We start from the raw sequence: 13559 nt of genomic DNA, 5'->3' as shown, positions 1-13559 counted from the left end.
CTGCTAAATTAGGGACGGCTAGCGCAGATAGCCCTCGTGCAGCTTTTCGCGAAATTAAAAAAACAACAACATGATACACGGAATAACACTGTTAGGTGTGGGTAGACCAAGGCTAGGGAAATTAAATTCTCTTTCTTTATCAAAAATAGTTAACCGCGCTGTGCCTTCGATAAAAGTGATGTCTAAATCTAACTAATTAGCACGGAACGCTTTTTATTATTATCACTTCTTTCTATTGTAAGTTCTGTTGGATATATTAAGTTTAGCGTAAAATTCATATTATTTATAGATATTAAATCATCTATGTAACGAAAAGTGTAAATGTATAAGTTAGGAGTTAAAGTCTGCTTCATAAATGAGTTTTCATAAAAAGAACAAATACAGGTTGGCCATATTTGAAGCGAAGTTTGTTCCCATTGGAATACCCACTATTTGCTTATATGACACTCTGGAACGATAACGGCAATGCGATATATATATATATAATAAAAATACTTACAAGTAATTATTTTGATTTCAAAAATTTCTCCAAATTAGCACATACATTTTTATTTCTTACGTAGGTTAATGAATAAAGATATTATTATAATGCGTTTTTCTTTACGTGTATTGTATTGATTTAAAATTGTTTTGTTTTTAAGGGCAACTTACACAATGAGCTATCTGTGCTGAGCCCACCGTTGCTATTAAGCCCCAATTATCAGTATTATAAGTCTTCAAGCTTACCGCTGATCTACCGAGGGACGTATTGTGTTTTTAATTAAAAAATTGTTCATGAGATATTTTTCTTATTTGTTGAATTTTTGAAAAAATATAGCTTTAGTTTGCCCTCAGTGGCAAAGCGGCATGTCTGCGGACTTGCAACGCTAGAAACCGGGTTTCGATACCCGTGGTGGGCAGAGCACAGATAGCCCATTGTGTAGCTTTGTGCTTAACTTCAAACAAGCTTTAGTTTACGTATGCTAACTATTGTTTTAACAAAGATCAGCCCCCAGTAGCTCAGCAGTAAGTCTCAGCGTTTATTACTCGACAAATCAGGTTTCGATATTTATGGTAAGCACCGTGCACATAGCCCATTGTGTTTAAAAACAAACAAAGATTGAAGTTGAAATTACATAATAGAGCGCGAAAGTTCAAATAACATTCAGTTACGTAAATTGTGAGTAAAAGTTCAGTAGCGCTTTGCTGGTTGTTTAATTTTATCTTATTTTCAAAAATAAGAAGAGTCTCTTTCCCCATAATATAGTCTCGTTTTTAGCGTTACCGATTACTTTTAAAATATTGATGGACCACATCATATTCACTTCAGCATATGAATGTGATGTGGTCCCATCCCCCAGTTATGTTCAAAGTGATCGTCAAAGCCAAAGTTATGAGTTAAAAAGACTCTTCTAATTCTTCAAAAGAAACTGAAATTAAACAGTCAGAAAAGCGCCACTGAATTTTAACTGCAATTTAGGTAAATGAAAATTAAAGTTTGAATGTCTCAATTATCAAATGTTTGATTAAAGTATCTAAAGATTTGTAAAATTTTCTAGGATGTGCATATTTTAGTCACATCAACGGCTAGGTTTCAGTGGATTAAGATCATGTACGGTGGTGTGCAGATTCGAGATATTTTCAATTTGAGATATTCTCAAAGTCTCATTATTATTTTTCTTCGATGACCTAGATGTATAATAATTCGTTTATTTTTAACTTTCTGGTCTAATACCATTAATCTGCTCATTTAATTAAACACTGATAGCATTTTTTAATTAATTTATATTTCACATCAGTATTATTTTCATAACTTATTTTTAATTCGTAAGCTAGAAATCGTTTTGTTCTTAACTAAAATTCATTTATTTGGAATGTATTCTAATCCTTTTATTTGAGAGCCTGTCGTTGAATTTCTTACTTGTTTCGTTAAAAAATGATCTTAAAAGAATCTAGGATAACGTTTAATCAAATTAAAAGTAATGTGTTAATCATTCTCAAAAGCATCCCAGTGGCACAGTGGTATGTCTGCGGATTTACAACGCTATAAACCGGGTTTCGATACCCGTGGTGAGCAGAGCATTGTGTAGCTTTGTGCATGAATTCAAAACAATCTCAAAAATACATATTTCTTTATCTCTCGGTGATTTTATGGGCAACTCCCAGAAGGGTATCTGATAACATCATAACAAACTAAATTAAGCTTAACGTAATTAAATCATATAGTTGAAATGCACATCCACATACTTTGATTTTCTTTAAACAAAAATGATGATTATGAGATAGTTGTATCGTTCTTCATTCATTACATTATTGCTTTGAGTATTTGTTATTATTAATAAGCAGAACAATTTCTTATATTTATCGTATTTTCATTGAAATCTATTAACTACGGTCTACATACATTTGGAAATAGCTCTCGTCATTTGTCGCAGCAATGATAGTCCTCGTGAGATACTACAATATATATATATATGTATGTGCACCTAAAATACCTATACGGTGAAAATCTTTCTTGGTTATCACATACAAAATTTATACAGTTCTGTTCAGAAATCTAACAGTTTCACCACCAGTCTCCTTTTGGTTCCTTCTTCGCATCTTGACATACGTCAACATTAACCTACCGTTTTCAATACTTCAGCAGCAACAACATAGCGTTTCAATGCCCGTTATACATTCAAGTGTGTTACAGTATCTTTTTTCCGCTTGCCAGGATGCAAGAATGGTAGATGTCCACGCAGAGAAAAAAATTGTTCAAGTCACTATCATGACAGTTAAACACATGAGAACAATCCTGAACATAATAATCGTTGTATTAAATCTCACAGTTTGAGTTTCTGATGAATACATGAGTTGTAAAATTCGAAAAAGACTTGATAGAGTTGATGAGTAACAGTACATAGTCTTATAGAAGAATATTTCTGTCCAGTTTATACAATGCTGGTGGTGACCGCTGGGTATTCATAAGTAATATATGCTAAGCAAACGAGTCGTCTGTAGAGATTCTTTTGACTCCTTGATGAAAACTAAAATAGATGATATTAATGATAGGAACCATCAGTTGGCCATAGAAGTAATGAAAGTGGAGCGACAAGAAAGAATGAGAATGATTGGGGTGTATTTGTCATTGCATTTGCTGCTATTAAGTTGCAGGAGTAGGATCAAACTCAAACGATTCTTCTTAAATCGAGATGCCATATTTCACAGTTTAGGCACTTGTCAGTTTTACTTGTATAAATGGTTTGGTTTGGATTTTGCACAAAGCTACACGAGATCTATCCACGCTAGCCGTCCCTAATTTGTCAATGAAAGACTAGAGAACCACCCACTGTCAACTCTTGGGCTACTCTTTTACCAATGACTAGTGGGACTGACCGTTACATTACAACACTCCAACAGCTGAAAGGGTGAGCATGCTTTGTAAGACGGGGATTCGAACCCGCACCCCTCAGATTGCGAGTGAAGCGCCCTAACCACCTGGCCATGCCGGATACCCCTGTATAAGAGAGTCACTGCAGTGTACATACAGTATATATGTATAACGGGCATTAGAAGGCTATGCTCTTGCTGCAGAGAAATTGAAAACAATCTATGACAAATAAAACATTTTTTTAAATCTCATATTTTGCCACCTGCTTCTTCGAGGTTTTACTAACATTATATATAGAACTGAAATAATTTTGTGCTTTTTTAAAAACGGAAAAGCAAATAAATCTGAAATTGACTGCGATTTGAACTCTCGCATCACTGTTAACTTGCAAATCTCCTCTATTAGTTAATTAGCGTGTTTCTTACTTGTTTGTTTACTTGTAAATCTATATTAAACACTTTATTATTAGATTCCATGAAACAATATCCTCATGTTATTTAGTCCCAAGAACAAAAACATCAAGCTATCATTCAGAAAAAAAGCATAAAACAATTGAACCTTAGAGTCATGGTGATTGAAGAATATTTTAATAGATCTCAGATATTTCAATTCTTGGAGTAAATATTCTAAAACTTTGGTAATTTTTTATACAAATGTTTGCAGGTACTTCATTTTGCACACTGAATGAAAATGCCTCAAAATGCTACTCTGTTTTCACCCAAGTAACTTCATGGAATGATGCTGTGAACATGTGCCGAGAGTACAACAAGCAACTTCTCTGTACTCGTTCAATAGAAAGTGCAAGGGTCATGATCAACATTTCGAAAATCTATCCGACCAATAACAGGATTTGGATTCTGAACATGGATTGCGCAGGGTAAAATAAATGAATAAGTATATTAACCACGAAGGAAAATAAACAGGAAAAAGTTGACAGAAAGTTCACAAAATAATGTGGAAAATTAAATATCGGTGAATAGTATTGATAAATTCATTATTTAATAAATTTTGGATTTCCATGGATAAATACTTCCCATTGCACTGTTTCAAAAAATAGAGTTTCATAAATGTTTAAATACAAAAGATTAATATGCATGTTCATTAATGACCTAAGTAAATACTGTCTTTAATGGAACTTTCATGTTTTAGTGAACCTAAAGAATGCCTAACCTTCAAATTTGGACCAAAAGGAGGCGAATATATGGTTTCATGCAAGGAACCTGCTCCTTTCATTTGTCAAGATAAGGGTAAGTTTTCATTAGTTTAGAAAATTAAAATACGTACGTATAATTTTCATTTCAAAATGCTGTAAGTTGATATTTAAAAATAAGATATGAATATAATCTTTTATTTAATAATAATTTAGATTTGTACTACTTATGCGGGATAATGTAAGTTGATTTCAACTGAAACTGATGAATGCAATTATAATCAAGCACTCAGAAGAATGATGAATCAAATACACTGGGTCTGGGTATAACGTGATCGATATCGTGAGAGTACGTTATAAAGAGGTCATTCCAAGAGTTGCAGAACTACAGAAAAACTGATTTTAAAGGCTTCATAAACAGATAAAGCTTAAATGAAAATTTTGGGGTCCAAGACGGACCCGCGATATAACGAGTTCCGTGCTATAGCGGGACCCAGTGTACTTAGTTTATAAATAGTACATGCCGTTTCCAGTAAGATAAATCAACTTAGAACACGCAAGTATATATAACGAAATAAATCTCACTTGTAATATTAAAAGATCTGGATGTTTGATTTCCTTAGATTTGCTCTAAACGTATACTTTGATTGACTACTTCATTAAGACTTATACCCAATGCTGCTTTGGGACTCAGAGTGGCATAAACACAACAAGATGACATGAAGCGTTATGTTTAAATGTTGCCCTTTCGTAAAGGGATATTGTTTGAAAGTGGTTCACGAGTGGTAACAGAATATCGCGTAGCGAATGCGATGTTCAAATTCTTTCCAAAAACACTCATTTGGATTGAGATTTCATGATTGTGCTTATCAGTAAAAATTTCTAAAACCATGAAAACCATTTGAAGTGATACTAGTGCTAAGAATTGTTATATAACATATTAAACGATTCCTTGCCCAGGGAGAAAACACACTATTGTGGTCAGCAATCAATCTCGTTTGTCATATTGACAATAAAGTTGTAAATAAAATGACTTTCACTCGCCAGATAATAATAGATAAAAAGTTTTTATTTCAATCAACGTTTAGTTCATCAGGGCTAGTGATACAAGAACTGCTTAATTTTTTTCAAGAATAAAAAGAGCACGAGATTTTTTAATTTGTAGATTTAATGCTTTTAAAACCCTTAAACAAGCCACCTTGCCAAAATACTGGCTTTAAATAAAATTGTTTCTGTAGTCATAGATCGTTTGCAATTCTTATGCAGCAACAACATAGCTCTTCAATGACCATCGTACACACGCGTACGCTGCAGTATATCACTTCTGCAGGAAAAGCTGACAAGTGCTCAAGCTCAAGACACTACGAAAGATGACGTATGGATTTTAGAAAAATAAATTGGGTTTGGTCCTGCCCATGCAAGAGAGTACAGCAAAGGCAATAGCATATACGCCTGAATCATTCACATTTGTTGCCAGAACGTCTAAATCCCTCTATGCACACAATTTCTGAAAAACAACTAATCATTTGTTCTTCTATAGGAATAAAAAGACTCAATCCACTCCTGTCACGAGGATATTATTCTCGTTCTCACAAACCACGATAGTGGTTCATAATACTGATCGCTCAGGAATTTGCTCAAAACTCTAAGAGAGCATTCGAGCAAAAACCACTTTAGAAAGCAGACTTATTCTTGAAACAAACTCACACCTTTCCTTTTCAGTAGTTAAGAGCACCCAAACATTGATAATAAGCAAAATGAGTAATTACACGATTGCAGAGAAAATCAAAATTTGCTCATTTGTTCATATTATTATTATTCACAAACCTACAGCAAAATCAGCTGGGTATTTTGCACCGAAACCTAGACAAATGTACTATATGGAATGCTTCGAATGTCCATGACCTATTTCAAAGTTGATTATTTTTCATTGAAAGTTTATTTATGCGGTTATAAATACGTAATAGATGCGATATTGTTCTGAAATTTGGTACTCGGCGCGTGTTAAACACGTGTTTACACGAAACCTCAAGCACAAAGCCATCTGGCTCAGTAAATAATTACTTTAAAAGACACGAAGCTTTATATAAAGCGATGTTTTAGACGTATTTGTTTTATTAGTAAAGGCTGCTTTTCTACTGGTAAAATGTTATATGCGCTTAGTGGGGGGTTGTATCTTACTCTAGGCGTACATATATATATGCCCATTGCTGTGCATTAAACCTCACACACACTATAATTTAAAATTAAGAGTTTAAAATCTACAGATAGGGTTCGCAAAAATGTAAGCAAACAAGGCTGGAGATCTACTGCTCAAAGTTTGTTCAAACTACAAATTCACTCTCTTGGTAATTAACGAGGATATCATTTATAGAGCTCAAGTAGTCGCCCACCCGGGGTGATCATATCACATGCACATAGATGGAGTAAACTCCCAATTGCGTGTTTGGATTGTGAAAAAGTAGTTAGTCATTGTGTAACCTTAATGGTATGTTTAAACAGTGAGGTGGAAAGAAATAGGCCTAATACAGTTGCTAGAACGTTGAATTGTTGCCCATTAATCATCATTCAACGAAAAAGTTTATCTCTTTTTCTAGAATATTCTATCTTTTTTTTTTTCGGAACTGATAGAAGTGATTCTGACTGACCACCAATACAAATAAAAAATATCTCCTTATAGAAAAATGGGACTCCTTTCTTGGCCGTGTTGCAGTCCCGACCTCGCATTTTGTGAAGTTGATAGGAAAGTGTCAAGGAACGATACACAGAAAACGTCACCGGTTAATAAAGAGACTAAATTAAGGTGTCGACACAGATTCAAGTCAGTTGTCACATTCTCTTCCGACACTGAAAAAAAATAAAAAACAATACTAAGTATTTCAAGTGATGCTTAAACAATGTGAGAAACCAAACATCCAAACTCAATGTATTTCGTTATTGAAATTTATAACATTGCATACTATATGATTTACAACTAAATATTTTCTGAGGCATCCTATATTTGCTGATGGCACATTAATTGTTTACGTCTTAACCCTACTTTTACAAGAAACACATATAACTATAAAGCTTGGCAGCTTTGCCAACATTTGAAACTATGCATATTAGAACATTAAACAAAAAATCTTTATTTAGAAGAATTATTATAAACAACTGAAGAAAATGTTCTTCTAGACTCAACCACTACGAAATTTTCGGAGATTTTTACCAAGCCTCCTGTTTTCTGTGAAGCTATAACCAGTGGAAATTTACACTGGCCAAAGGAAGAAGTTGCTAAATGCACTAAACAGTCTTGTCCAGAACCAGCAAAAGGTACGTGATAAGCTGCTTTTGCTCAATTTTTCAGTGTAATTAATCAGTCTGTGCTATTACATTCTTACATATGTTAGTTTAAGCTAATAGAAAATAAAGGGATTCATTACGTTTGTCAATGATGGTGTCTTAAAATCAGTGTGCCTAATTTTGTCGAAGATCTTATTCCTTCTTCTATGAAAAGTATGTTTAAAGTAGGTTTGCTGAACAATTCCAGCTTTTTTGTATCTTTCACTGTGAAAGGTATTAATAAAAACAGGCTCATAATTCCGACATAAACTCTGCATGTTCCCCAATAATACATAAATAACATTCTTTTTTGTCTCACTCGATATAGAAATACTATTGCTATGCCTAACGTGGATTTATAGCTGAACTGAGTTTCTTTTACTGGTGTTTTCAAATTATTATGGTTGCTTGAACTAGGTTATATTGATTTAACATTATAACCTTCAAAATTATACGCAACACCCCCAAAAGCACAATTTTACTTTTACTAACTAAAAACACATGATCTTGTTCTCTTAAATTCTCCATAAAAATGTCTATTCTAATTTGTGTAAATATTATGGAAAACATATTTAAATAATTTATATAACTCGTTGTTTAAGCAAGTGAAGGGACCTTGTTGTATTCTAGCTCTTTAGTCTGCAATAAAAGATACTTAGTGCACCAACACAGGTTTAAATTGGTTGGTTTGTGTGACATTTGCATACTTTTCCAGTTTTGCCACAATTTTGTGATGTTTACCCCCTCACTGGAGCGAGGTATTGTTTTCGCTCCTGTATGTATGAGTATATGTGTGTAAATACTATAACTCAAACAAGGTTTTCACCTAACTTTGGTCATGTGTGGGTAAACAGGTTGAGTGTTCTCAAGGACCAATTGATTAAGTTTTAGATAATGTATTTTAAAATATCGGGGTTGTAATAAAGGTAACCCGTTTTGTTATAATGGGAACAAATTTGGATTACAAAACGGTAATAGTTCGAGACAAGTTGAAAGAGGATCTTCATATCTAAACCTACATTTTTCAGGGTGAGGAGTTGTTTGATTTATATTTTAGGCTGGTTACTGAAAAAATATAAAAATTGCAGGACAGGGATGGCACTCTCTAAGTGCCTTTCTTGATGTTTTCCTGGTCGCTCAGGACACTGAATGTAAGGTGTGAATACGTAAAGTAAGTGACGTATAAGAGCTTAAGATTTACAGATATATATGAATACGACAATGTACTAAACTATATACTCATATGATCTTATGCTTGTTATTATAATAGCTAAATTATTAGTAAATAAGACAAAATTAATTGGTATTGGAAACTAATGACAAACACTTTGCGTTTAAGACTATATTACAGTAAGGGTGAGTTACAAGAAAACCTATTGCGTTAAAAGCTGTATGAAAATAATACTCAGTTGGAAAAAAACCCGTTTGAATGGGCTTTCTGCTAATGTCCATCGCAAATATCGAATCCCGAACGAATTTTAACGTTATAAACTCTCAGTCTTAACGCTGAGCAGCCGTGGGGCAGTAACTATAGAAAAATATAATATTGAATAAGAACAAAGAATGTACGTATTATTTTTTAGTTATTTGTTTTGAATTTTGCGCAAAGCTACCTGTGCGTTAAATAACTATATAAATGTAAAACTGAGTTATGAAAAATTCTGTTACTTTAAATAACTCTATAAATATAATGTTGAATTAGAAAAAGACTGGTACGTTAAATATCTATATAAATATAAAGTTGAGTAAGAAGAAAGCGTATGTGTTAAAGCTTATGGTAGAAATCATTTTCGTCGTTTACCTGGAAAATAGATGAGGGAAGATTGTCTTTTCCTCAGGGAACACACACGAGGTGGTGCAGTAGATGTTTGGGCAGCTATTCGTCATGGTGGAAAAAGTGCTCTTCATATCCTCCAAGGAAGCGTCAATGGCGCCTCCTACAGGCATCACATGAAGACTATATTTCTGCCATATGTTAAGGCAAGGTTTGGCAATAACTTTGTGTTTAAGGATGACAATGCTACTACCCACAGTGTGTGTATTGTACGGGATTATTTCAACCAGGATGACATTTCAAGATTGCCATGGCCAGCAAAGTTTCCAGATTGTGATGCTATTGAGAACTGTTGGGCAGAACTGAACCGGAAAAATGTTAACCACAACCCTAAACCAGCTACTGTAGCTGAGTTGCAGCACCCTCTAGTGACGAGTTAGGATGAAATCATGGTGGATTAAATCAATAACCTCACTGACAGCATGCCACGTCGCCTTGCAGAGGTTATTAGAATACGAGGAGGACCAACCAAATACTGAATGTTTAATTCGAACTGATATAAGGTTGCAGACACTACTTATTACAATTGGATGTTATATTTTCTCGTCATATATATTTTTGGTAAGGATTTGTTGGGATATTTGAAATGCTAAATTACACATCTTTCTACAGATGTCTGATCACGTTGTTTGCTATTTTAATAAATCATTCATGATGTCCATAGAATCTATCTCATTATACAAATTACATATGTAGATGTTCAATATAACATGCATTTTTCGGTTGGACAGGGCTAAGCATATTTATATTTTATCTTAATATTAATGATCTTATTTGTTACAAAATATGCAAATATTTGGGCCAAAACTGTATTTATTCTCCGCTTTCTTTAGTTTATTTTTGGATTTCATCTATCAATCATTTACTTACCTCTCCTCCAGGTAGCTCAGCAGTAAGTCTTAGGTCTTATCACGCTAAAAGAAATGGTTTTGATACCTGTGGTAGGCGGAGCACAGATGTAATATGCAGTTATTTTGTATGTTTTCTACCTGGTTTGGTGATATAGAGATCTCAAAAATGTTTCGGTTGTTCAGTTTCCATGCTGTAATGGCAGCAATACATGTTCCAGAAAGTCCTCAAGATAAACTTGTTATTGTTGCTTCATTTCTTTGTTCACAAAAATAGATGATGTCTCTTCTGGTTAAGAAGATATCGCAATAATATCTAGCATAAATTTATAAAGATTGGCACTGTACTATTCTTTGCTGATCGATTATGACGTTGACTAAACATACTAGCCAACCAATACCGTGAGAGAACTAGGGTCATGAGGTGATGCTGTCGACTGGACAAAGAAATCGAGTTTGCCTATTGAATTAAGACGTGCTTTCTTAAGTCAGCTTCTACATGGATATCTTCAAGTAAATACTTCTTTCAAGAAAAACGTGTTATAGATCTACCGAAATTAATCCTGAGGGAGGGAAAGCTGTGGAGCTAAACGCAGACCAGTAAAAAGTACTATCATATCATTTCCGCAAGTACCCATACTGTGTTTTCGTTTATTTGTTATAATAAAGATTTTGTTATGCATTTGTCCATTAAAGAAACTCAGTCGAGTTATTTATTACAGATTTCTTGATCGATTCTGCTGTTATTTGCGGGTTTGCCTATCTCATACTTGTCGGGAAATCGGTTGTACTTGAAAATACCACACAGAGAGTCTATTGTGTAGCTTTGCACAAGAAAAACTCCAACTTCACAGGACAAGGGACTGTCTCTAAAATTTCTACAATTCAACCACTTAAAACCGATTGGTACTTCCATAAAACAAATATAGCAATAAGGGGTTTGTTTGTTTCAGAATTTTCGCGCAAAACTCCACAAATGGTATTTGCGCATAATTTTAAACTGATAAACTGTGGGAAAAGTTGTTAGTAAACAGCGCCCACTGCCATTTTGTCTTTTCAAATAGTGGGATTTGACTGCCACTCATAGAACCCACCTAAGACCCCCAAAGTGCAAAGCGTGTTTTTGTGGCAACAGATTTGTGAATCCTTGAGTTATCCATTGGGTCACTTCCGATCGGACTCTGTCCAATAAACTGATTCTACTAAGCCGATTATCCTAACCTAAGAGTCTTATCATTAATAATAATGACGTGACCGATATGTGAGACGCAGAAAATTCTTGGGCGATGCTGCCCGGTTAGTGAAGTTGTGATTTCGAATCCTGTCTGATTTTATTTTCCATTTTTATAGGTAACTTCGGTGTGATAGTACTGTCAAGTTGCATGAAAATTTATTATGTCCGTATTTTGAATGCAAGACTCTTTGTCAATAGTGTCTTTCTTATATGAATAGTCCCCAGTGTCTCAGTGGTAAGTCTATGGGTTTATAATATTAATTATTGGGTTTCGATACCCGCGGTGGGAGAGCACAAATAACTCATTGTGCAATTGTGCGCTTAGCAACAGGTAAACAAAGTTATACGACTACACCAGAATGTTTCGACTTATATGATCTGTGTGTATCAGTATATGATTTTCTGAAACTATTTATTATGTAATAGTTTCTAAACTTTTGCTTAGGGATACACACAACATACATCTATATATATTGCTGTTTGTTTAGTCTTGAGTTTAATTATTTTTTCTCCCATGTATAAATAATAGTTTTTCTGAAAAGGCCGAAATACATTTTTGTTTACATAAATTCTCGGTAAACTAATTAAAGTAAATGTACTATGTTACAGACAAAGGGAAGAATGTTATTTTTAATATAATTATCAGGAACAGCTAGGTGGTGCTGTGGTGACCAGAGTGGACAGCGTACTACAAAATATCCGGATTTCAGTGATTGTAAAACCGTCGAAATAAGCCGGATTTGGAACAAGGTATAGCTTATAGAAATTTCTGTATTAGTCATAGAAAGTTTTACACAAGATCGAAAACTTTTCACTAACACTTTTCAAAATTTCTCTCTAATCTTCTGACTTGAATAAAAAGGAGCCTTTGAAATTCCAAATATTTAGTAAACCTAGAAAAAATTCCAACATCTGTCTTCGAGACTCTTAACTTAATTCCGAGAATATTTTTTCTCTCATTTATTGAATCATTATTCAAACTAGAAAAATTTCAGCATCAGTTATTGAAAATTTAGGTTGACTTGAAAATATTCTGTTATCTAATGGTTTACATTTTAGTCAACTTTACAAACTATTCATTCTATTCATTCTCTGTTATAATTTAGGTTACTTTCCGTGTGACCTTGAATCTTTATATAATTACTTGCAAATATCAATGTACAATCTTTCTATGTGTTTTTCTTTAGCGTTCATGAATACTATAAGATTATATTTGTGTTTTAGATATACGGTATTTATTTAGGCTTATTTTGTCACTTTATATATCATGTTAGAAATGGTTACGCTTCCCCTGCTAAAGAAATATACCCAGTGATTGGATTCTCTTGTTTGTGGTTATAAAGCTAACAATTAAGGTATACTAAGAAATTTGCTTTTTAGACTTTTACGTCTTCATATAGATTTAACTTAGTTAAAACTCTAACTTATCTACTAGAGTAATTGCTAGGTAGGTTTTAGTTACAAGAGTAGAAAATACATTATTCTTTCACTTATTAACTATAGTAATTAATACAATGTAAGTGTACAATGAACTTTCCTTGCGTTTGAACCCTTATAATTGATAAATATGTACCATTTTTAATTTACGCTACTAAAGCTATTCGGGAAACATTTTAAAATCAAACTTGGCCATAAAGAAAATAATTGTTGGGCTTTCAGTCATATGTTAGTTATTTTTTATCTACCTATCTTCTAGATAGTGATGAATTGTTGGACTTTCAGTCATATGTTAGTTATTTTTTATCTACCTATCTTCTAGATAGTGATGAATTGTTGGACTTTCAGTCATATGTTCAGTCATTTTTTATCTACCTATCTTC

General features: G+C 33.6%; 1 protein-coding gene across 1 annotated transcript in view; it reads left to right on the top strand.

The window, feature by feature from the left end:
• Positions 1 to 12489, top strand: part of LOC111087852 — a gene marked incomplete at its 3' end in the record, with an annotated part of 14939 nt that extends 2450 nt beyond the window's left edge. Inside the window, exons 2-5 of the mRNA XM_022396017.1 lie at positions 4016 to 4229; positions 4502 to 4599; positions 7677 to 7814; positions 12386 to 12489. Coding sequence (XP_022251725.1) covers positions 4016 to 4229; positions 4502 to 4599; positions 7677 to 7814; positions 12386 to 12489 — 554 coding nt within the window. The remainder of the gene's footprint in view (positions 1 to 4015; positions 4230 to 4501; positions 4600 to 7676; positions 7815 to 12385) is intronic.
• Positions 12490 to 13559: the final 1070 nt, after the last annotated feature.

The sequence above is a fragment of the Limulus polyphemus genome, unplaced genomic scaffold (assembly GCF_000517525.1).
Source record: "Limulus polyphemus unplaced genomic scaffold, Limulus_polyphemus-2.1.2 Scaffold2755, whole genome shotgun sequence".
Taxonomy (NCBI): domain Eukaryota; kingdom Metazoa; phylum Arthropoda; class Merostomata; order Xiphosura; family Limulidae; genus Limulus; species Limulus polyphemus.
Note: the sequence above shows the minus strand (reverse complement) of the source record. Positions and strands in the feature narration are given on the sequence as shown.